The sequence below is a fragment of the Crocodylus siamensis genome, chromosome 15 (genome assembly GCF_052110815.1).
Source record: "Crocodylus siamensis isolate JL-2025a chromosome 15, ASM5211081v1, whole genome shotgun sequence".
Taxonomy (NCBI): Eukaryota; Metazoa; Chordata; order Crocodylia; family Crocodylidae; genus Crocodylus; species Crocodylus siamensis.
Genome location: NC_143409.1, coordinates 31,806,348 through 31,833,428, shown reverse-complemented (window position 1 = coordinate 31,833,428; position 27,081 = coordinate 31,806,348). Strand labels below are relative to the sequence as shown.

The window sequence follows — 27,081 nt, the reverse complement described above, 5'->3', positions numbered from 1 at the left end:
CATGCTGCAGCTGGGATGGGACAGTGACGGGTGGGTCCCTACCTCCCACCGTATCCCCAACACACACCCACACCATGCCACAGCACCACACACATTCCCACCCCCCACCACAACCCCATAGCCCCCATACACAATCCCCCCTCACCATATCCACACACACCTTAAGTCCTGTGCCGTTGGGCTGGGCTGGCTGTGTGCCTCTACATGGTGCCCCTGGCACTCTAGCCAGAAACAGCACATGGAGGTACAGAGCCAGAGTCCTCCAAGTCCCACAGAGTGGAGTGATCATGGGAGGTTCCCCGCCCCCTACCCCCCTGTCTGTTCTTACCTGAATTTCAAGTCTTTGGTGAGGGAGGGCTGGGGAACAGCCACAAGGTTGCCAGGGTAGAAGCTTCTGATACCCAGAAGCTTCCAGTCTCCAGAAGCATCTGGGGTGGGGTGGCGGAGCAGGGTAGGGCAGGTCAAGTTGGAGTTGGTTGGATTGCAACCAGAGCCAGAACTGCTTGCTGCTGCAGCTGATGACTCATGCCACCAGTGCCTTGTCGGCTTTCAGACAGGCAGCCACCAGCAGGTAATAATTGTCTAAATTTTAGAAGGTCCCGGCAGGCCATATAAAATGGCCTGACAGGCCAGATGTGGCCCACAGGCTTTATTTTTCTGGCCCTTGCTCTATGGTATGAACCACCCTACAGTTTCCTGTTAGTTAACAGACATATTTTGTATTAGATAGAAATAACATGTTCACATTTGCCTATAATGTGCCACACAACAAATTTTCTTTTTTCAATACAGTGGTTTGGCGAAGAATAAATCACAGACTAGCATTTTATGGGGCAAATGTCATAGTAAGTTGATTGCTAAGGCCCAACTACCTTGATAATGTTCCCATCAAACATCATTAGAGAGCCTTGTGAAGATTACAGTTTGTACAGTAGCATGTTTTATGTATTAAACAAAGGAAGAAAAAATGTAAATATCAGTTTGAATCCATGTCTTATTTTTAAAGTAATTTTTAAGTTGGTAGCTAAGTAAACATCTGTCTTGAGCGTCTGGCAGACTGGTGCTTTTCCAGTTCCAAACAGAGTACAGTATTGCAAAGCACTAGAGTAATTAAAGAATGATGGGATTTGCATTATTGTTCCATAAAATCACCGTTGCATAGCAGATGGTGAAGACAAACGTATTGCTCCAGAGACATATGGAAGCCTGTCTGCTCCATAAAAACCCTGGTAAATATTAACCCCCAAATTACTCATCATTGCTGAAATAAAATGCTGTGGTAATCTTAAAAAGGGCCATAATTAGGTGATGTAACCACTCAGACTTCTGAAAATAAAAATGGACGGAAAATCTTCAGTAGTTAATTTTTAATTAGAAATTTCACGTAATCTTATTATTCATGCCAGTCTAAAATAATCTTCTTGGTTTTATTGCTTCAGTACAAGATTAGGTTGTCAGCATCATTTATATTCTTATTTTATAATAACTAGACTAACAGGCCATCTTACTGACACACAGATAGCCCCAACTATAACTGACACTGAAAGAAACAAATTAAGAAACATGTTCCAGAATTTCAGTCTAAACCAACAGTAGCTCTTATGAGGGAAAATATGTTGTTCTGCTCTATTGATTTTGCTCTCCAGATGATATCCTGATCTCCCTCCAGTGTCAAGTGAGCAGAATTAAATTTCTACTCAAATTGCTGACATGATACTGAGTCATGGAGGTCACGTAATGTTACAAAATTAAATCTAACATAGTAAATCAGAAATGTGACACACACAAGTACTTGTTAAACTAGACTACCCACTTGTAGATATTTTAACTTCAATAATGATCAGATTTGGGTTCATAGTTTGAAATTATAACATTCTTTTACTATGTCAGTAATATCACCATGCTGCAATCTTTACTTAAACAGGAAAGAGCTGGAATAATTGATCATGTTTTTTTGGGTTTGTGTTGGGGTTTTTTTGGTGACTTTAACTCCTGTTAGTCTTTGTTCATTTATATCTTGACCATATGCTGCAGTTCATAATCCCATAGTTAAGTAGATGATGGAGCATTTTAGCTTTATTTTAAGACTCCAACATTTCCCCCATCAAATGATAGTTTAAATTGAAAGAGTGATTCATTATTTGGTGTATGTGATGTCTGGTAGCTGTCTTGGTATGGCCAAAGTTTAGCACCATGCATCTTGGGTTTACTATTGATTTCAGAAACCGGTTATTGGTTTTGTCCAAACTGACCACTTTACACATGTTTGAAATGACTTTTGGCACCTCTGATTGAGATCAGCCCCAGATCCTGGTGGCCCCAATCCCATTCACCATATACTTAGCCCCACAGAGACCTGGAGAATGTTGTGTGTTGGGAGACCATATGGCCATGTGGTACTGTGGAATCCTCACTTAGAGCTTAGTTCAACTTTACTGTTGTACACTGTCCTTTAAAAAGGGTACTAGGTGTCCTGCTTTGTCAATGGGAAGGGAAGTTAAGGTGTGCTTGGGAGTGTAACCTTGCAGCAGCTTGTCTCGTCTCCTGTGGGCATTCCCCTAATGGAATTGTTTGGAGCATGGCTGTTCAACTTCTAAGCGGCTAGAGACCTCCACACACACTCAGGCTCAGCTCCTGAGCTGTGGACTCCTCTACTGCACTGAATTGCATGGGTTGGGGGGTGGGGGCGGGGTCCCTGGATAAAGGTGCACCAGGGGTTAGGGATAGAAATTGCAAGCAGGAGGAGGGAGGGGGAACCTGCAGACTCTGGCCACTCTTGCAGCTGGAGTGATGGGGGTGGAGCTGAGTGGGAGCCTGGGACTGCAAAATAACCTTTAGCAGGCCACATGTGGACACAGGGCTGCCAGTTGCCCCAAGGTGCTTTTCCTGAAAGTTTTCCCATGAAGAGTACAGTATGTCTCAACAACTTATCAATGTGGAAATCTATTTTTTCTGTCCCTAGAGCCTGCTTTGTTTGTTTTGTAAGCTAAATTAAAGCAGTAACTTCTTTCCATTGTTTTAAATTGATGGCATAAATATGTTATTTTTGAGAAATGTATTTGAAATAAATAAATTTGAAATATTTATGGAAGATGCTGATAGAAATACATAATCATACTGCTTCATTCCCAAAATACTGTAAATATCAAATGGTGGGGAGAGAGGTCCAGGTATACAAAGGTATAAAAATACTACTGTGTTTTAACAATATGTGAGACTTTGAAAAAGTAATCTCTATGTTCTGAAAATAATGTTTTTTTTCTTACTTTGAACTGACCAAGCACCACTTAAGATGGAGCTAAAATTCAAGCAGCCTTCACTAAATATCTCTTTTGGCACCGATAGATTATATGCATCTAACTGAAGCATAGTGTTGTGCCTTATTTACTTGACTACAACTTAAACATTTGATCACACCCAGACTTAGGTTTCAACATGCAGGATTTAATATTGGGCAGCACAAAATTGATCCCAGTACTTCACAAGGTCAGACCCTTTGATTGCAGCTGGCAGCCAATTTTCGAAGTGTCATTTAAACCCAGCATTCATGTGTCTCTGCATACAAATCTTGGATATCAAATAATGATTAAAGTTGTTACGTAAGAGAACAAAACCCAGCATGCTGAGAAATCATGCTTATGGGTAATATCAGAGCTATACAAGTACGTAGTAGTGGCCAATTATTGATCCTTTTGGATTATGGTGTATATGTGACAGGTCACCAGGACTGTCAACGTGTCTGCCTAGGCAGGAGTGTGGAGGCTGCCCAGCCCTTCCTTCTCCACTTTAGACTGTTGATGAGACAATATCCAAAGGCCAGACTGAGTCTGGACAATCAGTGCTGCAGTGGCTGTAATTATGTGTGTGTCTAGGAATTTAATCCGGGTCTCCTAGCTGGCAGACAATGATTTATCTCCCACGTGGCAAACAAAGTTTTCATTAGCGTGTTACATAAGTATGAAACCATTGCTAACATCTGATAAATGAGAATGTGGGGGGCATATTTTTGATATTCTGCACCTTGGTGTTTCAAAGTTGTCATCTGAGAAGTTAAACTGCTGCTTAGCGTTCCAGCGGATTCTTTAAAAAAAACTTTCAATGTGTGAAAAGTAATGCACTCATAGATAGCCACAGTGTGCCTGAGACTGAGCACCCTTTTCAACCATTATAGTATTCTTATGTGCAGATAAAAACACAAACAGTCCTTGCAGTACTTATATAGGTTTTCCTTGCTTTATGCGGATTCTGTATGTGTGAATTCTCTCTTGTGTAATCATGCTTTTTATACCAAAAATTCATTATATGCAAAGTAAATTCACTCTTATGTGATTGGTGTGGTAGAAGCTTGCAGTCAGCTGCTTTGTGCGGTGCATTGTGGGAATGATGCACACAAAAGTATAGGCTCCTGTGTGGATCTGTGCTCCTTACTTGTTGTCTGCGACACGTGTTTTTGTACTTGTCCCATTATGATGGTGCCCTGTGCTTGTGTATACAGTCTGCTGTTGGCGAGTACCAAAATTGTCTTCTAAAAGTGGTAGAAATGGGTCTGGGGGTCAGTACAGTTGAAGTCTTGGAAGGTATCCCTATTTGTTACATTGTAAAGTGGGTTCCCTTGATGCAAATTTGAGTTATGCACCATTTTCCAGGAACTTATATACAGCATAAAGTGAGGGAAACCTGTAGACAGTATTTGATATATCAGAGCTTTGTGTAACACTGCTGCGCACCACGACCCACAGGTCTTGGATATGGTGTTTTCCACACTGGTAGATGGTGCCAGAGTCAGGCTTGGATATGTGGATGCTGCAGGTATCCTAACTAACGTTCAGGTGCTCGGGGACCTGTGGATGAGCAGTATGAAAATACAGTCAGCTATTTGCGGCAGGAGCTGTAGTTGTCACTGTGGCGTGATTCAGCCCAGGGCTCCCCCAAGCACATGCAGACGTTCAGCTGCTTCCACAGCTGCAGCTGACTCGCTCCAGCCCGCGCCGCGCAGCAAGAAAGCCCCCTCCCGCTGAGAGAAGAGGGGCAGGCAGGGCTCCTCCGTCACACGCCGTCCAGGAGTGAAGGACTACGAGCGCCCCCGGTCCCAGCCCACTCCGCTCAGCAGCGAGAGAAGAGCGCTTCACGTTTTTGGGAAATGAGTGACTGCTCCGTGGGAACTCGGTCCCGCTGCGAGCAGGTCCCGAAGCCGCGAGCACCGTGAACCGCCTTCCGGCTCAGACTCCCCGGGGCGCACGGAGAAGCCACCTAACGGGCTCCTCCGCCCCACCACGGCCATAGCAGACTACAGGAAGCTGCCGGGACTTCACCGCGGAAACTTCACTTCCCGAAAGGCAGTGCGCGCGTCCGGCGCGCGATGATGAGTTCAGGGGCGCGGTCTGCGGCCATTGGGCGCGTCATCGTTGTGGGTGGGGCAAAACGGTGACGCCAGCTCCCCCTACCCCCTCCCTGTCGGTGCCCGGCGAGGCGGAGGCGGAGGCTGAGGAAGATGGCGAAGACTTACGATTACCTCTTCAAGCTGCTGCTGATCGGGGACTCGGGCGTGGGCAAGACCTGCCTGCTCTTCCGCTTCAGCGAGGACGCCTTCAACACCACCTTCATCTCCACCATCGGTGAGCGCCGCGGGAGGCGGGGCTGCCGCCGAGGCCCCGTCGCTGCGCGGGAGCGGGGCTGGGCCGCGGGGCTCTTCCTGGCGAGGCGGGCGGAAGGCGCCAACCGCTGCCCCGGCGGGAGTTGGGGGGTGCCCTGCGCTCGGCCGCCGGCAACTGGTGGGCGGGGGCGGGTGAGCCGCAGGTGCCGCGGCGCTTCCTAGTCCCGCGCCGGGGAAGGGGTAGCGCCTGGGCGAGCGGTCCTGGCCTCGCTGCTGGGTGCGGGTCGCCCGGGGGAAGCCTCTCGGCTCTTTCTCAGTAGCTTCGCAGGCCCAGGGGGACCTGTCGCCTGGTCGGCGCCTGGTCGGCCGTGGCTTTTGCCCTCCCCTTGGGGCTTCCCCAGAGCGGGCTGTGAGCCGGGAGAGCCCGGCTCACAGCCTGCAAGGAAACAAGTGGCCTCTGAGCGAATCGGCGCCCCCAGAGCGGTTGCTCTCTGGTGTTGCAGCCCTGGCTCTTTCCAGCCCCGTTATCTTCAGCTATTTGCCACAGTCAACAGTTGGAGGCTTCTCAGGCTCCGATTCTTTGAGTCATCTTGTTTCCTTCAGAAGGGAGATGGTGGCCTGCTGGGCTGCCTCATGCCGACGTTTGTTGTCTTGACCCAAGAACAAAACCGGAGTGTGCCGTGTCTGGCTCTTCTGGCCAGGCCTGGGGAAGAACAACTTGTGTTTGAAAGCTGGTCTGACTGTATCCCAGCTATGTGGTCGGTCCTGTAACACACACCACCCTAAGAAATCCATGCAGCTGGTCTGGGTGATGCTTTTTTCTTTGGGTGGTTTTTTTGTTTTTTTGTTTTTTTTGCTTGTCCCAGAGCTGCTGTCATGACTGCTTGTTTGTGATTTGTAAATGTAAATTATCAGGAAGTGGAAGGACTGAAACAGTTTGAGCTGGACACGATTCATGTCACTACCTAGTAAGAGGATCTGAACAACTTGAGCAGTTAAGAGTGGCATTTGATAGGTCTTTTAATCTCAGTTCTGCTCGCTGAAAATAATGCCTATAAAATTTAAATCTGTATACGCGCTTAGTTCAGATTTCTTGATTCTGGGGTAGTCATCTTGTGGGGGGGGGTTTCTTTTTGTTTCTTAAAGAATGCCTTGAGTTCCAACTCTTTTGTTTAAAAGAAGTATCTTTCTTTGCAGGGGAGTTTTTGTTGCATACAGGTACTTTGCAACTGTGAAAAGTAGTGTCTATAAACTAGCTATCTAAGTAATATATTGTGGCCCATGTCTTCATATTGCACATTGACCTATAGTTTTAAATGGAGCAAAGCAAAGTTTAGCAAAGCACTTGCTTCATTAGAGACTTTCACTAAGATGCTGGAAGGCATAAGTACCAATCCTGCAAATGCTTCTGAATAAGATTAAGTATGAATCTGCATGTCTGTAGGCTTATTTTCCAGGCAAAAACAATATATGGATAAGTATTTTTTTTCAGTTGAAGCCTTAAGTGTTTGTGCAAGTTGTTACCAGGGCAAGTTGGCAGGGCAAAATCCACCATGGCATCTGAGAGTGACGTGCAGTCTGAGTTGGGTTCTTATCCATTCTAGGACCAAATGTAAAGAAGAGAGAATAGAAAATGCAGGTTTGTGCATCAATGCTTCATAGTTAAAGAGGATGTGAAGTGTCTGTTAGTAGTGAGTCATCTTTTGTTACCTTGAAGACTTGATAGGTTGCCTGTGATATTATGACAACTGAGAGAGGAAGTACATTTTGACTGAAATGGGAAGTGACTCTTTAGACTTGTTTTCTTTTAGTTACTTCAGCTCCCATGGTAACATTTGGGAAAAAAGATGTCCTTGTTAAAGACTAAGCACTATCCTTAAATTAAGGGAAGAGAACAAATAATCTATATCAGATTTCTAAAAGTTCTCCAGTGCTGACAAGTGCCTAAATAGAATCTTTCATTTTTTTTCAGTATTTCCCAAATGTTAGTTCTAGCAGTTTTAGAACAGCCTGTGACAAGTTTTATGTATCCTTAAGAATCACCATCAGTTTGGTACTGAATTGGATGGTGCCCTTTCATAAGCTTTTTTGTTTGTATAGCATTGGCTTGTAAACTTGACCTGCTTTACAGAGATGAACTACACAACTAATGTGCATTGGCCAAAGAGTTCCCAAGTGCTTTTTTTGTTTGACATAATGCCACTAAAATTAAATGAGCTCTGAGGTGGAATGCGACGCAGTGTCACAATACTATATTAAAATGGGAGCAATTTAGTTCCAGTATAGTTATGGTAAGTGAAGTGTCCCTGGTTCCTAGGGTCAATATCCTAATTTGAATGCACTGGGTTTACTTGGATCCAAAGTTATCAGAATGTTGGCCTAGCATGTCCTTTGAAAGATGGTTGGCCCAACATTGTGATACGCAATGCATCCATAATAACGTGGGGAGGCCCTGACTTACCTTAATCTCTGTCACAGCCCTAACAGAAGTGATGTGGCTTTAACTTTGGACATCATGGAGCATACTCTTGATATGATGTTTTCTCTTTACTGTTTGAATTAACCCAAAGTTTAATTTTATTTAGGCTGTTTTAGGGCATGATGTGGTGAAGCTTGTGGGGCTTTTTCCATATGGTGGCATTCGATCACGTTAGCTTTTTCTTTTTCTTTGCTCCAGTTTCTAGGTATGCTCTGCTCTCCTTTTTGCCGTGATGACAGTTTAGGCTAGCCTTGGACTCTACTTCAAGATCTCTTGCCTTAATCTTTCCCAATTGCATCATCCATTGTTGCTTACTAACTTCAGTCTCCACTCAATGGAAACATATTTTTTTCTCTTGTACGTTGGGAGTGGTAGCTTAAAGTCCCTTTGTCCTCCTTTTCTGACTCCAGGGTTGCAAACATTGCAGCCCTATATCCAGAGAGCATGCTCCCCCCTCTTCCCCCCCCCCAACATCACCACCTCAAAATAAGGAGGGTCTTTAGGCAAGAAAACTTTCAGCCTAACCAAGGCTAAACTAGAGCTGCTGCTGCTGCAGCATCAGCTGAGGGGCAAGGAAGAAGGTGGGAATGTGGTCATGTCTACTTCATGAATACTAGCTGTGAAAATGAACTGCCACTGAATTTACAAGGTTGTGTTTCATCAGTTTTCATGGTTCTTTCAGGGTATAGTTACTGTGCACAGGCATCCATGTTGTATGGATACACTTGTCACCTTGATGCAAAACATGTTTATGCTGAACCCAGGTGTATTGTTTAGAAGCTTGCAGCTGTGACTGTTAACATCATGCTACCTTGTTGGTTTGTTCTCTTGGTGGACAAAATCGCTTCACTTCACTCTTCCTTGAATTGCTTTATAAATGCCAGCACTTAAAAGATGTGCTTATATCACAAAGTGCTCCTGCCCCAGTGGAAGGGGGACAACTGACCCATGGATTGTGTTAAGATGGTACTCTTCCAGAGTAAGAACACTCATTTTTTACATGGCTTTAAATGAGAAATAAAACCTAGCTCTGTTAGTTAATTGACTCAATTTGCCCAGCCCTGCATATGAAAAACAAAGCTAATTTAAAGATTGTGGTGTACTCGGCTAGTTCTGCTTATTACTGATTCTGGAGTTGGGGTCTTAAAGTAGCAGCTAGTCATTCACTTCCTTAATTTCTGGTGCCCAGAACTGAAAAATATTGGTTTACTGGTCTGCTTTTAGTTAGTTGTTCAGGCAGTGTTGGTTAGTAAAATTGGATCAGTTTTATAATGCCAGATGATAAGGCTTAATCTTTATATCTTTCTGGTCCCTCTCTGTGTATAAGTATTTCCATGAGAGTAAGATTATATTTTTTTGGCTGATTGTAATTCATACTTGAGCATGAAGAATTGCTGACTGCAAAACTGTGTCACATTTAAATCTTTATCCAAGATGATATTGACGTTTGGCAGGAAGTCACCCAAACTATGCTGTGCTGTATCTAATAACTGAAATGAGTTGCTTAAGTTACTTCAGTAACTTCCCCTTATCCTCCCGGGCTTCATTTTGCCAAATGGGAAAATCCAAAAAAAGTCAAGCACATCTAATTTGACCTTTACTTGCCATGGCTCTAAAATACTCTGACAAGCACAATTATTGACTTCCCTTCTCCAGTGAAACTGCTAGCTTGGAAACAGATTCTGTGACATGCTATGAGTACGCTCTTGTTAAACTGTTCACACATGAATATTTTGGTACAAACTAGTGAAAGGGTGATAAGAGTCATTGTACTGTTTATAAGTGATAAATATACCCCAAACCAGGGAGATCCTCCACTTAAAATGATTATGGTAATGATGATGATGATGGAGGGTAGGAGCCTTGAAGATGAGGAAAACTTCAGAACAGTTATTCCAGATGGAAGGACTCTTTAGGAGGAATGGAGTAGCAGACAGTGATAGATGAGCAGATGCAAAGAGGATGTAGGGGTGAGCTGTCTACTAGGTCCTGCCATCTCCAAGGCAACTAAAAATGAATGAGAGCCAGCATGATGCCTGGGTGTATAATTAGGTAGACAACATGCAGGAATCAAGCCAGGACTTCGCTGCCAAGAGGACTGAGGCATTATGAAGGTCTGGGGAGAGACAAATATGCAGCTGGAGGTGGGTTTGGGATGCTGCTGAGTCAGCAGGAAAGGTGGAGGATGCTGCTGCTTACCATTTTGATCAAGAAAAGGACTTTTTTGGTAATGTCTTTTAAAGCAGCATTTCTCAATCTATGAGTTGTGACCCAAAAGTGGGTTGCAAGAATGTATGAAAGGGTTGCAAACAAACTTAAAATGGATCAACAAACTTTTAAAAAATTTCTCCTTTAAGGGAGAATCATTGTGGGAAATCATGGCTTTTTCCTTGCAGGAGTCTCCAAAGGGCTGCTTGGGAGAGGCCCCTACCCCACACACTAGGGGTGTGGCATTAGGGGGTGGGGGACAGCAGGTCAGGAGTGAGGGTCACTGAGTCAGGACTGGTCACGAATGGGTCTTGGTACAAAAAAGTTGAGAACCACTGTTTTAAAGAATGTTGAGGTGTCTTGAATTGTATTGCCTTGGATTTTTAATGTTTAATTCAAATTGACACTAGCAACTAGTTGATGTAAGAAACATCTTGGGCTTTGATCGTTATTAGTGACTCTACTTGCCCTCCTTCCTAATACATTACAGAAAGGGTCAAATAAGAGTGAAATTGTTTGGCATGTACTAAAAATGTTGTTGCAGCTTTCTTTGCCTGTTATCCTGTATTTTGATTCATGTCTCTGATTCATGGCCAGTTTTGATTGACAGATGGAACTGTTTTACTTCTGTATTTGATTATTTGACTACCAGGAGAGCAAATTAGAGCTGCTTTCATAGCCTGCTCTGAATAAGCAGTTGTAAGAAAGTGCGTATAGGAACAAATGTCCAACTTGTAGCTGAGTAGCGTATGCTGAGAGAGATGCTGCAAAGCATTAAAAAAATCTGTCCCTTTTCTTGTGTGTGGTGGTTTGTTTCTTTTTAAATAACAATGGAAAATAAATGCTGTAGCTTGACAAGTAAAAGCTGCTTTTCTTTTTTTTTCTTTTTTTTTCCTTAATACTTGGGCTGACTTTCTTTTAAAAATACTTTTTAGTTTACTACTATTCACATGATGAAGAGCATATATCGCTTGAACCATAGCATGTTGCTTTGTTAGGCTTTGAGATTGTAGTACAAATTGATATCTATCTGTGCCTGTGTCTGAGTCTCCTCCAAGGACAACATATTGCTTTTTAACTCTAATCAAATACTTAAATCTTCTGTTCGGTTAAAGACCCAGTCTCTGTAATTGACCCATTTCTGTTTTCACTGTGGCTGGCATAAGTTGGCAAAAATACCACTGACTTCAGTGGGGTTATGAGTGAAAAGTCATTTTCAGTCTTGATGTAACACTTGGCTTCCCAGCTTTTGAATGCCGTTAACAAACAAACAAATACATAGGAGACTAATTGTTTAGTCTGCTTTAAGTTCTTGCTCTTTCCATACAGGAAGTAGCAGGTGACTTTATTTACTTACTTATTTATTTCCCTCCTCCCTCCCCCCCACAAAACATGCCCACTTTCTTTTTAAAGCTTAGTCAACACCAGTGTCTAATTAGGCAAGCTCAATCCTGTGACTTATACAACCCTTTGGAAAAAAAAAAAAACCTGTTTAAATTCTCTACGTGAAACATTTTTTGAGTTGTTATAAAGTTGCGAGCTGAGTTTGAATTGCGTGTGTGAATGTAGATATTAGCTTTGTGCCTGCTACTTCGATTCCTAAGCTGAAGACCAGTATAAAATAACTGGTAGTAATTTTTACTGGTGTCTGAAGATCCCTTTGCTGTGGGCAGTGCTTAAATTAAGCAGAGTCCCATTGTTGTAACCTTGGCAAGATCTAAGGAACAGCATAGGAAGACTTTAATCATTTGTTGGAATGATGCAGTAAAGTCTATGTTATTCAGCATTTAACTAACCAGAATACTTAATTAACTAGAATTTCAGTGCCATGCTGCACCACTTCTGCCTGCTGTACTGCTCTGAGGGTGTTGGAGCAGAGCGATAGGTGTACTTAGCTTTCCTGCCTGCCACACTGCTCTGAGGGTACCTGCACAGGGTATCTGAGTCTGTGCACCCCTCCCCCCTGCTGCAGCAACCTGCGGCTGGGCCGGCCTGGTGTTTGGGATGGTTGATTATTATGGCATTTTTATCTGTATACTAGTTTATTCTTCATACAGTATATTATACTATGATGTATTGTATGCTAATTCTTTGAAAGTTTTCACTACAAGTATGGCACTGTCTCAGATGACCATAATTTTTAGATAACCAGCACCCCCCATTCTTCACTTATGCCAGATGACAGACATTTTATTGACTATAAAAACATAATGGAAAAGAAATTAAGTCTTAAGATGTTGCACAAGTCCTACTGTAAGAACCAGGAGTTCAGAAGTGCCGTCTTTTTTGCTGCCAGAAGGGGGTTATGCCATTGCTTTTGTTACTTGTTGTCTTTGTATGGGAGGATGTGAATGAACAACAGGGTAAACTAAAATGTCAGTATAGTGTTTGTTTCATATATAAAGAAAGGTGTAATATTTAACAGTAAACGCTAGGTAAAGGAATTCTTGTGATTTGAAGAGGGTGCAGTATTAAATACACAAAACCCCAACCAAGTAAAATGCGTAATGGAAGGAGAGAATGAAGCCAGGAAGAGAGAAAATGACTAATATTGGATGGACCTACAATAATAAGCAAGGTGTCTTGAGAGTCTGTTAAAGTGGACTGGTAACATAGATGGTTAAAAGAATAAGCCTATTTGAAAAGTTCCAACAGGCAGGGTAAACGGGTATCTTTCATCTTGGCACACAGGCCTAGTTACTGGATATCAGGTTGTTTTTTTTTCAAGTCCTACTGAAGCTGCTGCTTGTGTAGATAACAAACCACTTTGGTTTCATATATTAAAACCTAAAAGGACAGTGTTTGTTTTAAGTATCTTTTATTAGATTGGGCTCTGACATGTAGGAGCCTTATTCCCTGGCAGCAAACTTATAACACCCTTGAATTAGAGGTTTTTTCCTTCCACTTAAGCTATTCCTTGTCACCTATAGTGTTCCAAGACCCCTCTAATCTCACTGATGAGCATCTTTCCAGGTAGCAGTTTGTCTTTGGTTCCTCACTCTTTTTCTGAGCCTTTGTTAAAAGCTCTCCTGAAGTTCTTGTTTGGTGTTTGCTAATTGTGGTTATGCTGTAAGCTTCTAAATCCTTCTTCTAAAGAAACTACCAGTATAACGTTTTCCCCCTCATGTGACTGTAGTAAGTAGCTTGACAAATGGCATCTTAACAAATGTACGGTTCTCCTTATTTTAGACCTTACAAAGGGTGATAATGAGTTTTCATGGGCATAACGTGATTTGGTCTGCAACCCGTAATACATTCAACACTCTAAAGGCAACTGCCAACAATCGTCTAACTTGAGTAACAAAAAGTAAGGGCACTTTTTTAAGTGTTCTTGTTATAAACCAATTCTGTTGGCTAATGTACACTTTATATGAAATAACTAGTCACAGTGAAAATGAATGGTCTTGGGGAAATTGCTCACTTACTGCTGTTGGGCAACCTTTAGTTTTCTTCATCTCAGTTGACTACTGTTGAGGTCTTCTGAACCTAATTGTGATCAAAAGGCCTAAGTGATCTTTATAGTCAAATAATGAACTTCTTGGAGTGTATAACATAATTGACTCTACTGCACACTGTCCACTCATTTTTAATCTGTATAAAGTAATGTGCTGAAGCTGAACAGTCTTGGTTTTCTAGATAGGGTAGTTTGGCTCTACTAGGCTGCTTTATGTGTTGTATGAAGTCTGATAATAAGAAGAGATCCTGTCTGCACCTGCCATCTGCTTAGTTGTTGTTCCCTTCTAGCAAGGACAGTGTTCACATGTCATCCTACTCCAAAAATCTGCTGTTATGGCTTCACATCTTGTACTGTGACCAGAAGCGGAGATGCTTCAAGCTGTAGACATGGTTTTTTGAAAGCCAAATTGAGAGCATAATAAAAAAAAAAAAACAAAAAACCCCCCAAAAGTTCTACCTGGTGTGTGTTTGTCTGTGAAATAGAGAAGCAAGTTAGTTACTGAGGTGAGTTTGTGAGGAGGGCTATCTCCAAAAGGGGCTTCTGCTAACTTAAACTTCTGTTTTAGCTGTTGTTTTGGATGCCATGAATAGTTCCTAATGTACTGGGAGTCCTCCTAAAATATTATCCTTTTTTAGGCTTTTAACTGAAGTTTTAATTTTGTGCAGTCTCTTGAAGACTGCAGATGTAACTCCAGAAGCAAGGCAGCTGTTCATGGATTAGATGCACTAAGTTTGTGTGTCTTACAAAGGCCATTTCAAGTCCATACATATTGAATGTGAATTTGAGAATAGTGTTTCTGTCTTAATTTCTCTTGCACATTTTTTTCCCCAACTCTACTACAGTTCTGTTCTGCTGCTTTTGTTTTGGAGGATCTTGTGTTCTAGAGCTTGGGCAGCTCTGTCCATCTAATTCTTCTCTCATACTTCAAAGTAATTCAGCATAATCTGAGCAGTAGTCTCATTGCTTTGGAAGTCCCATAGGCCATCACTCTGCTCCCTTAATCTTGGAACTTCCTGTCTAGTTCCTCACTCATCTTAACAGCAACAACTCGTAACTCCATCTATCCATTTTTGACTTGTGTCTTAAGACTTTCTTTTCATCTGGCATCTTCTGGACATGCTTGAATTGCTTGAGGAATGAGGTGAGACACTTGGATATACTTTTATGCAGGCTGACTGTTGCTGTTGACTCGTGCCAATGGCTTATAGCATGGATGGGGAATGTCCAGCCTGCAGGCTGGATCTGGTTGGCTGGGGACTCCATTTCCCAGCTGCCCCGCCTGCATGGCTTGTGCCAGTCTCCATGGAAACCCCAGCCTCAGCTGCAGCAGCAGTGCATGCAGCAGAGCAGCACAGGAGGCTGCTTGGGAGCTGCTGGGAATGTGGGACGGGGGGCAGCTTGCTCCGGAGCGAGGGCGGACCCACTATCTGTAGCCTACGCACTCTGGGCATGGGCACACATGCAGGGGATTGTGGCTCTGTCCTGGCTTCTTGCAGCTGTGACGGCCTATCTGGAGCCAGGGCAGAGCCACAGTCCCCTGCATGTGTGCCCCTGCCCAGAGTGTGCAGGCTATAGAGCACAGCTCTAAAGCAAGCTGTCCCCATCCCACATTTGCAACAGCTCTGGAGGAGCCCCTGTGCTGCGTGCTGCTGTTGTGCCTCAGGTCTCCATGGAGATGGGCACAAGCCGTGTGTGCAGGGGCAGAAGGGAAATGGAGTCCCTAGCCAAACAGTGGCCTGGAGGTTCCCTATCCCTGGCTTATAGCTTTATAGGCTATAATACAAGAGCTGTGTGCAGTGCTGAACATGTTTGCATAAAAAATCTGATTTAACAATATTCATGTCTATTCCACCATGTGTCGAGCTCACTCACCGTTGGCAGCTCAGTATAAACGCTGTTTAGATACAAACGGTAACTCTTTCCTCAAATTCTGTACTCCTTCATTTACTGAATAACCATTTCAGCATATGATGTCAGATCATATGGGGCCCTATGTTTTTGGGAATGAATTTTAAAATGTGCACAAGTAAGTACAGAGAAAATGCTCATCCTTGAAGGTGCAGGGTTGATGCCATAAAAGAAAAAAAAATCTTGAATCAAGTTATGTGATCCCATGGGAACTTTGAGAATCAGAAATGAATATGACTGGACAAAACACTAGGAATCGGAACTCATGGTAGAGGCAAAATCTTTTATTAGATTAGATTTTTGCAACAGCCCACCCCCAAGGTCTGATTCATTTTGCTTCTAGACCAGAGGTTCTCATACTCATCTGTGAGCTCCATTCAGGTGGGCTGCAGAAAGGTGGCCTAAGGCTAAAGCTGACATGCATTATCCTCGACTTCCCAGAACTTAGCTAAAAAAAAAAAAAAAAAAAGGCATATCCATCACATTAGAAAGGTAAGACTACTAATATTAAAATATGAGTTGTGTGTTTTGATTTGTAGAACAAACAAAGTTTAAGTGGTCTGCTGAGCCCCTCGGCAATTTTTTTTTTGTGGACCACTTGAAAAGTTTGGGAACCACTGTTCTAGACCAATATGTCTACCCCCTAGATACTAGGCAAAATGCTAGAGTACAAGCCTCCTTTTATGGTCCCAGTTTGAACAAAAAGTAGAAATGGTGAAGAATAAATTTTAGATTATACTTGTGAGAGGCAACTTTCATAGCATAAGCCAGGAAAGACTCTGTTACTAGGCAAGACTGAGTTAACTTTTTCACCAGTTTTAGGTTTATTTTCATAAGCAAAATAGAATAGGCAGCAGAGATACTTACTGTACACTACACAGGTCAGTACTGCAGTAATGATATCTGGGCAGATTCTACAGAGGATTGTTTAGAGCCCTTGTGCCTGTCTGAAGCACACGTTCATCTTGTGCAGCTTTTTTAAATAGATTTTTTTGGTTTTTTATGGATAGAAGAGGAGGCCTGGAAGTGTGGGGGAAGGAGGAGAAGAACAGGTGGTCAAGTTCCTTCTGAAGCAGATAATTTTGCTTGTCAAACTCTTAAAGCTCCCACTTTCTTTGTGGATTGCATTTTAAACTTGGACTTGGCTCACCTTTAGTGTCTCAAATTCTGTTGTTAAATGCCACTTTGAATAGTGTGCAAACTCGGCTGGATTCAGAAGGGTCTTGTGGTAGGCCATGCTGGCTGTGCTCATGGCTGGGAGCTGACAGTGATTTTTGGGGAGGGCTCTAATTCTCCAAGGGGGAGGCTTGTATGCACTCTTCTCTGTGACAGGTATCCAGGTTGTAGCTGTGTTGGTCTAAAGGCAGAAGGAATCAAAACGTGTGACAGAAGTGATATCTTTTATTAGACCAACTACATATTTGCAAAAAAAAAAAAAATTTGCAAGCTTACAGGCACCCTTCATCAGGCATAGGAGATTGGAAGATTGTAAAATTCTCCTACGTAGAAGCATGGTGCTCTTGATAGGCGCCAGTATGAATAAGGAGCTGAACCGTAAGTTAACCAAGCACTAGGTGTGAGGGGAGTATTGTCCTTACCAGTTAATACATGTATTGTACACTAACGTGTCTGCAGCTTAAGTTCTTGGCTGATGGGAAAATTATCCCAGTTAATGGTATATTGGTTCTGTGTTAAATAGATTGCTATACATGTGTGTCATCTATTTTTTTAACAGCAACCTTCTTTCCTTCACACTTAGTAATGTGGCTATTGCTGGCTTACCTGAGGATGCGGGTACAGCAGCTCATTTAAAAAATCACTGCGTCTATTGTTCTGATCTGGTTAATGAGTCTTAAGTGCTTAGGAGCAGCAAACCTTTTTATATTATACATACACAGCACTTGCCTTCTTTATTACTTTCATTATAAAGGGAGATAAATAGACATCATACTCAATCTTTTAATATTTCTTTTATGAAACTAGGGTTCCTATTTTTTTGGAAGGTGAGAAGAATCTGGCCTGCAAACAGAAAGGGAGGATTGCCTGTCCTGCAAACTCCTTCTTTGAAACCCTTCTTTTGGAATTGTTGAGGCTGTTGAAATAATTGCTCTGTTTAGGTCGCTCTTACAGGCTTCCCACTTTCTCAGGCTAAGTTAAGTTCTGCCTAAACCACAGGGTTTGCAGCTGTTACTGCTGTTTTAAGATCTTTGATATAAACACAACTCTTCTGAGAGCAGAAAAATTTCTGCCAGCACCCCCTCCAGTTCCTTTTTCTGCTGGAAAAAGCTGCCTTTTGCTGACAGTTGTTAGTGCTAAGGCATTTCTAGCAGAGATACTTTGGCTGCAGTTTATTTTTTCACACTCGTTTGGTGACATTAGCATATCTCTAAGGTAGAGAAGGACCTAGATTCTTAGTATTAACTGCTGCCATGCAAGGAAAGAGGAAAAAGTTCAGATCCTCTGAGAGTGGGGGAGAGCGCATGCAGTCACTAATCAGACTTTACTGGTTGATTATGAAATGTTTGCTTGCTGTTCACTAACTCTTTCATGGTTTCTGGAAGCAATTCCAGTTTCATTCCTCATTACTCTTACATTAAGGGCCACCAAATCACAAAGGGTTGAATAAATTTGGTGGCCAGTGCATGTTTAACAGACATGCCAAAATGTGGTGTATCATAGTGCTTGCTGCTTGAATAAATCCTTTTGATCCTTACCCCAGCACTTCCTTAAAATTTGTTCTTCTGGCGTATGCCTGAAATGACTGGAATCAAAATGGTACTGTGCCTTTAAGCTGTGCTTTCAGAGAAAAATTGCTGAGATCATCTGAAAATATCTTGCAGATGTTTGGAGTAAAGCTAAAATTACAAGTAGAAAATGATTAGACTCTTGCTCTTTTGCATTCGGCACTGTCTGACACAGTTGTATGTTGCAAGTGTACTCCACCCTCATTGTTCCACTGTGACCATATCTCCCATGCAATCACTTTCTTATGAACGTCCTCATTAGGCAGAAATCTTGTAAGGAGAACTGAATATAAACGCAACTTTGAGCTGTTATCTATCTAATTTCACAGTATAATACATATTGTGTCTAATTGGGCAAACTAAGATGTTCCCTCAACATTTTATAGAAAAAAGTTTTTTAAAACTTGTAGAAACTTATCAAAAGTAGAGTAATATCTGCTTCAGAGAATAAACTGGAGCAGGCATGAGGTTTGTTTTTGTCTGCAGACATTCCCTCAAGGGAACACAATAGATCTCCATACGCTACTTCCCCACTACATGGCAATGGCATGCGGCAAATAATGAGTTCCCTGAAGATAGCCTCATTGTGGTGTTCTCTAGACAACACTACCAGGTGCTTAGAGTTTGATTGGAAGGGTATCGGAACTTTTCAGCTCTGCATACAGATAGGCCTTTTGGGAGAAAATCACTTGCAGAGGCATCTGCACATGATTAGTGTTCTTGCACTAAGTTGAGCCATGTAAAAGAGCACCTTGGTAGGGATTTAGCATCTTGCATGCAGCTCAGAGTGTTAGTAAAACAAATGTCACCAGCAGCAATTTGTTCCAAGATTTGTGTTTATAGCAGTATGTCACTGTGTATAGTCTTGAATTCAGACCTGGCCATTTAAATGCTGGTTAAACTGTAACAGTGGAGGTGACTATAATATCTGCTGTCCAGTTGTAATGCATTGATATGTAACTGCATATCTAGTCAGTTGCTGTTCTCAAAGCAAAACTGCTAGTGAGCAAATAGTTCTCTGCCTCAGGAATGCTATAATAGTATCCTGTCTGTACATGAGAGGGTGGAGGGAAGGGGCCATGTTAAAGTAATTGTTTTCGTTGGTGTTTTCTACTGCTTTTTGCTTTCACAGGGTTCTGGAGTGACTAGATTTTCAGTGGGCTGCTTTTCTGTTCTTGCACTTCCCTCAGGTGGCCACTTCTGGAGGCCTAGATTGGCAGATGTGCAATGACTGGAAATTATAGAAAAGTGGTATTTAAGGTAAATTAAGATGACCCAGGGTAGCTTTTTATGTAGGTGGCCCTGAATCTTGCATTTGCTTCATTGTTTTACAGCTGCAGTATTGTGTACCACAAGTGATGGTGGTTCTTTTGTTTGTTTTGGGGATTTTTTTTTGCACTGTGAGACTTCGGGTTTAATTTACAGCCAAACAGAAGCTGAGTGCAGAAATGCTGATGGCTAGGTTTGTCATTGGTATGCTACTATCTCTTCTCAGCAGACTAGGGAATAAGATCATTATTTAAAAAAAAAAAAAAATAGCTGTGTGGTATTTCTGTTTCCCAACTCTGCTTGGCTCTTGTAAATATGCAGGAAAAATCATAAGTGTTTAAAAACAGAAATATGCTATCTTAATTTGTTCAAATATTGCAAATATATTATGTGCCTGTTAAGAGCAACTTATTGAGTCCCTGGTACTATGTTGCTCCTAAAGAGTGAGTTAGTTCTGTTTTTAGAGCATGTCCTCTTAATATAGGGTAGAGGAAGTATTACTTCTAAGTGGTTCTTTATCAAGTATTTCTGCAAACTTGCATTGGCTGCATTCAATTTGAACATGAGTGTTTTACTAATAAATGTATTACCATTGAGTGATGCTACAATGCAGACCAATCTAAGAATCCATCAAAACTTTGGTTTGTATCCTGTATGGTAAGATCACTCTTTGGCAAGGAACTGAAAGGTCGAGGTGAAGGAGTGAGGGCATATGGGCCTCCAGTTTCAACAGCAGTGTGTGGCTGTACTAGTCTAGATTTCCTGTTTCTATCAGTCAATTGCAGACTTGCTAACCTAGGTAAAATACAGAATCCAACTTGCATGTTAGAGGTGGCAAACTTTCTCCTTTTCTGTCTCTGCCTTTAAAAAATTGTATAGGGCTATGCAAGGGACTGCCACTGAAGGAAAGGCAAATTCCACTTGGAGGCTGACTCCAGCCGGAGCAGTGATCTATATTTGTGAGGATCTCCTTTCTACTGTAGCCCCTCTTCTGTTGTAAGAAGTGTTCTTCATACTGGGGAGGGATGGGGGGACTCCTTGTTTTGTTTTGGGGTTTTTTGGTTGTTTTGTGCCACTTTTTTTGTATTAATCCCTCTAAACAAAACAAAGACACCCCCCCCAAAAAAAAAAAAAAAAGAAAAAGCTTGTGTATGAGTCTGAACAGCAAGAAAAAAATTATCATCAAGCATTTTATCAAATGGTGTAACTTTCAGTTGGGGAGCTCTGTGCTGGATGGATAGGTGACCGTGCATGGACAACCAATGAGAACAGTATACTAATGCACTATTTAAAAAGAAAGTTCCCTGCACAGTGAAGATCAATGTATAAATATCAATGAGTATCATGACTAAAATGAGGTTTTCTATTTGGCACGTACCATAATACACCTATTGCATAATGGCACTTGCATTTACTGAATCCTATTTACTGAGTTGAACTCTACACAGGGATAGCCGTCTAATAGTTGGATTCCTGTAGCTATTTCACTTGATTTTCCCTACCCAAGCAGTGGCTGTGTATCTTGACAGTTGAAATCCCTGCTCAAAAGCAAATGGAAATGCTATACTTGTATATGAGTAGGAGGCTGGATTAGGTGACTTGATGACGTCCTTCCAGTTCTGTTTTCCTATGATCCGATGTCCCCTGTTCTAGATATTTTCAAAGTCCATCTGCCCACCCCCTGCCAAGGTAAATTGTGTTGTTGTAATTCCCTCTGATAGGGCAGTTCTTAACCGTTGCTGCTCTTTAAATAGCTGAGACTATCTGACTCTTTGCTTGGGATGCTAACATGGCAAGAATATAATGCACCTTGTAGTACTTGTGCCATAAGACTATTTGCTAAACAGAAACTGGGTTCTTGTTGCTTTTCTGCACCTGCTCAGCACTTAACCCATGGCTGCTTTCTTTTGCTGCCTCAACTTGTGAAGTAGTAGTCTGGTTCTCTAATTCAGTGGTTTTCAACCATATTGGATCAGTGTACCCCTGGTGGCTGGATGCAGGGGTATTGTGTGTGGCTGAATGCGGAATGGTGGCAGCTGCCATGTATGAGCTTCCCCCACATCTGACCGGGTGGGTGGCACTGGATTGTACATGGTGGCACTCCATCCCCACTTGCCCAGGCGTATTCCCTAAGGCCTTCTCATACCCCCAGTTGACAACCCCTACTCTAAGTCTTTAACACACTGAGTTAGAATTAAAAGTTTTACTTTGCACGTCCTGCTCTTGTAATTGTGAAGTATTTCAGTGTGTAGAACATGGAGGTCAGCAGATACTGTGACAGGGGTGAAGTTTCCTTGCATCATAGATGGTTTAATTTCCTGGTTATTTTGACTTCCCATAACAACTGCTCTGTAAAATAAGCATGTGACTAGAGAGTTTCCACATTTAGTAGATTTGCTGAAATAGGAAACAAGGATTAAATCAACTTGGGTCAAATGCAGACTGAATTGACTTTGGATCATGTGGCTTTCTCATGGACATGTCCAAGCTGCTGTGAATGGTAATGGTGAAGTGCACAACATTAGAGTGAACCCCTAGGTGACTTCCCATTAGAAGAGAAAACCAGGTTTAAAGCATCTGCTTTGATTCACTTTTTAATCTTCTTGAGGTCTTAAATTACTCTACTCTAATACTGATGAAGTTTGCTGGTGGACTTCAAGGAAATCTGAATAGGTAAGGCCTTTGGGCGGGGTGGGGGAGGAGATGCTGGCAACCTCCTCCCAAAGTTTCTGTTCCTTGCATACTGAGAAAACGAGAAGATGCAAAGAAAGACACACTCCAGGTGAGGCAAGTCAGCTGCATGAGCACTGGGTCTGATTACTCTACTCTACCTCCCAAGAGCTGCTCATGTCCAGCATGCTACTGGCATTGTCTTCAGTCTCTCCTTGCCTATATCCTCACATGTGCTTTTCCTTTTGTCTCCTGTACTGGTTAATTTGAATTTGATGCTTGGTGCCTAATGTTCAGCTGGCTAAAACGTTTCAACAGTACTCTGTTAGACCCAACGTAACCCCCTTTCCTATTTAAAACAGAGTAGGGTTTGTTTATGGGAGTGGTTCTCTTTCTGACATTCTCATTTCTATACCAAAACCCAAAAACTGTGGCACTAATCTCCACCGTCAACGCCTCACATATAATCCTAGTTGAGAAATAGACTTTCAATTTCAGTGTCCTAAAAAAAGGCTGGGTAGTCATAGCATGGGTTATTATGCACGTGTGTGCCCAGACACTGTACTTTTCCTACACCCAACCCTCCAGTACATGCTTGCTTGTATTTTTTGACCTAAATCCTGCACACCTTGGCTGTAGATTAGAGCTAGAACTGCTTTTTAGCTGGGACCATCCACTTCAATTGAGGGCCAAGTCAAGATCTGTTTAGTGCAGCCAATCCTTCTATACGTCTCTTTCACAATTCTCCTCTGGACATTCTCCACTGATTCAGAGAAGAGGGAGCATGTTCATAAAAAGAACAACGTAACATACCCCAAATGCAGGCAGATGAGAGCAGAGCAGAAATGGTCAAGGTACTAAGGTGGGGGGAGCGGCTTTAGGTCAGTGATGCTCAATCTCTTGGCCTGGCAGGCTGGATCCAGCCAGTGTTCTTGATTTCAGTGCCCAGGTAGGCACAGTGGGCACCATCTGGCTGCAAGGAAGGGGTGTCCCACAGGGGACAGAATCTTGTCCTCTCCCCAACCAGCTGCACAGGGTGTGGGAGGTGGGTGGGGGGTGTGGCTGTCACTACTTCCTTGCCACCAAATTTCCAGACCATGCATGTTCTGCGGGCCAGATGAGATGGCTCTACAGGGTGCATTTGGCCCGCAGGCTGGAGGTTGAGCACCCCCACTCTAGGTTACTGCAAGTGCTCAGACCTGATTTTGTAACCTCAGCCCACTGCACTACAGAATTTCCTTGAAGCTAGTTTATAGCTTGGAGTGTTTTTTGGGGGTTTTTTGTTCTGAAACTTCTGGGGGGTTAATTACTTGGGAACTGCATGCCCCTAAAGGTTTGTCAGCCATGGGCTGAGGCGGCAAAAAAATGTTTTATAAATATTGGTATGACACCTCTTTAAATTGCATTGTGCAGCATGTCTGACCTGTGGCTGGCCTACGGCAATCTCCACACTCAAAGTTGCATCAGCTTGGGGCATCTCCAAGTCTAAAAATGGCACATGCAGCTGGACTGCACATGGGTGTATAAAAGCTAAAGACACAGGGGAGTAGGACTGGGCAGACCTTCCCTGACCCCAGATCCCCCATCTCCAGCTTTTGGGCACCTGCATGCAGCATTCATGTGTAGCTTTCAGACCAAGGTCCCCTGTGTCAATTCTGACACTCAGTTGAGCATCAGGATCAGGCTGTCCTTCCATCTGGAACAAAACCAACCTCTGGGCCAGGTAGAGTCCTGGCCTCAAGTCATGCAGTTGGGATCTGAGGAATTTTATACCACATCCCAAATATTGCACTTCCCACTGTGCATATGTGGCATGGGAGAGGCCAGGGTGTTCGGAATGGGGCATAAAATTCCTTGGGTCCTGTTGTTTTAATGTCTGCCAAGGACCTAAAAACCTCTGTGTGAATGAAAGGGAAATGGCTCATAACCCAGTATCAACTGATGAAATGCTGTAGAATTGCCATTTCATATGCTGTACTTTGAGTTAACTTGGTAACCAAAGCATTGCACATGCCTAGCCATGCAGTAAAATTCAGCAGGAAGTGGTAGCTAGCGTATGTCATTTGACTTGTACTACAAATGGGTGCTGCTCACCACTTCCTGTTACTGAAGTGAAGAAACAAAACTTTGGGACTAGTCCTGTTTAGCTTCTACAAGGCTGCAGCCACTTACTTTATTATAATCTTGTACTTAACGGAAACGAGTTTATCCCCAGTAGTACTTCCTGACTTGGCTTTTCCACTCCTTCACTTTGAATGAAAATTAAACCTATATGTGGCTGCTTTCTCAACAGTTTGTGTCAGCTTGCACAGAACAATTTTGTGTGAAGAAATCAATGATTTTTGAACAAGCCAAACAATGGTGGTTTTACCTTTTTTGTGGTGCCTGGGGAAAGCCTAACAATGAACACAGCCAGCATGTACTCAAAGCATGGAGTCATGCACATATCCTTGTGTATGAATAGGCTATGCAACCAACTGCATTCCTCCAGGGACCTTCCCAGGAGGGACCTTCTTATTTGGAGCTTATGCTGACATGTTGCAGTTCAGTCTTAATTTCATTGGGTTATGATGCAACCATCTTCAAACCACATGAGTCTCAGAACACTTTTCATTTGACATGCTTATTCTAATGACCATGAAGGCTGAAGTCTAAGAGCTGAGGGAACTTTAAACCCTCTGACTCAAATTGCAGTTCTTATAATAGAGATTTTTAGGAGTAGATCTTGCATTGTGCTTTTATAAACTTAAATTCCAGCATCTGAAGTACTATACTTTAAAAGGCAATTTTTCTTTCTGTTGCTTTTTATTAATATTTTCATGTATGTGTGTTTTTGTTTTTAAGGGGTGTAGGTTGTAGCTGTGTTGGTCTAAGACAAGGTTCTTTGGGTGAATCTGATATCTTTTATTAGACCAACTTAAATAATTGGAAAATAATTTTTAAGCAAGCTTTCAGGTTCAAAAACCCTCTGTCAGGCTGAGGAAGTTTCTGCAGCTGGTGTGCACTCTTCCTGGATGGAATGAAAAATAAAGAAGCCAGAGGCTGAGCTGGTATGCATGCAAGATAGGTGTTCAGTAAAGATGTAAGTTGAGGAGTCAGTGTGTGAGAGAGGCTGGGTGCAGGGGAGAAGGGGGATGAATGTAGCAGTTAAATAGTGGAGAGGTACCTGGGGAGTCAGATGTCAGGCAGGTTATAATGTGTCATAAATCCAATGTTTGCATTTAGTTTAAGATTTTTTTGTTTGTTTGTTTCCTTTTCTTTCTATAAATGCTTTGCTAGTAAACTGGACAGTCTGGTTATATGACCTTAAACAATGATAGATACTTAATATTCTATGTATGCTCAATGTAAAGATGAAATATAGGGAGTAGGATTATTGTTAGTTGTGTGTTGCGTTTTGTTTTTTTGGTCTTCCTCCTCACTTCAGCCCCTCCCCTTCCTAATTTTGGTTATAGCAAACCAGCAAGTATTGGGACTCTTTGGGCCCTTGAGTTCCTGAACTAGCAGAAAAGAAATCCATAAACAGCTGTTTTATGATTTAGGGTTGAGTGATTTGGAGCTAAAATCATAACGCTTGAAAGTAATTGGCAAAAGTTTAGGTGGTATTAAAATACTCATGTGATTATTGTAGTGACAAAATGTGTTCTCGCCAACAAATACTGTCTATGATAAATGTATTCATTTAATCACACTGATGTTTATAGCTGAATATATTTTGATTCAATAAAAATGCCCAGCTTCCCAAGTTGGGGTAAAGTTGAAGTAATCACAAGTTTATGTAATGATGTGTTGTTTTCAGGCTGTTGCCAAATAAAAATCCAAAACAATTATTTCCTTTACTTCCTGTTTTGTTTGGGTTTTTTATCTGTGTATAAGCACTTGACAGTAGAGACCAGATAGTTGCCATTTTTCCTCCATTAACCATAATTGGAAACTGTTAAATAAGTCTTTTCCTCTCTCCTATATTTAAACTGACCATAGCCAAATGAATTATTTTAAGGCAGAAGAGGGATGTGGGCCATCATGAGGCTTCAAGGGGCCTGACGTGGGGGGTGGGTGGGTGGGTACTTCTTTTGTGAGTAACTGGATCAACCTAAGGCAGTGATTTTTTTTCAACCAGGGTGCCATGGCACAGTGGGGTGCCTTGAGATCTTTTTGAGGGTGCTGTGGGATGCCACACAATATTAATGAAATGGTTTATAAATGTGATTTACAAGATAAACCCAGAGATTTCAAATAGAAATCCATAGTTGTGGTCTTTATTAGTTCTTTGCAAGAAAAATGGCTGTTATTTTTCTGTAGGCAAAAAAAAACCTGACAAGAACCTAAAGAGCTGGTGTTTTTCCAATAGCTGTTTTAAGTCTATCCAGGGATCTCTTGAGTCTTGTAAGGCTGAGAACCACTGCTGTAAAGTTTTAAGGTAGACATCCTTGAATGTTAGATGTAAACATGTAACATGTTTGCTAGTAAGTAAATTGACTTGCTTCTCTGGGAAGTGGAGCAGAGACAGGTACACAGCCTTACACTGATGTAAGTCACTTCACTGTGGTATAGAGTATGTTGCCCCCCCCACCCCACCCCAAAAAAAAAAAAAATCTACTGGTCATGGGGTCTGCTCCCTAGCTATTTTAATTTTTAGGCTAGTGTTTGCTCAGTGTAAACCCTAGTGTCCAGATGTGGTAGCTGCCTGTAGTTGGCACTATTATAACAAGTGAGCTGGTTGCAGGTCTGTACTTCACTGTGGAGTAAAATC

At 42.3% G+C, this 27,081-nt stretch overlaps 1 protein-coding gene across 1 annotated transcript in view; it reads left to right on the top strand.

The window, feature by feature from the left end:
• Window positions 1–4,930: 4,930 nt before the first annotated feature.
• RAB8B (RAB8B, member RAS oncogene family) overlaps window positions 4,931–27,081 on the top strand; it is a 47,323-nt gene continuing 25,172 nt past the window's right edge. The window contains exon 1 of the mRNA XM_090029035.1: window positions 4,931–5,615. Within this exon, the coding sequence (XP_089885161.1) occupies window positions 5,492–5,615 (124 nt within the window). The 5' untranslated portion in view covers window positions 4,931–5,491. The remainder of the gene's footprint in view (window positions 5,616–27,081) is intronic.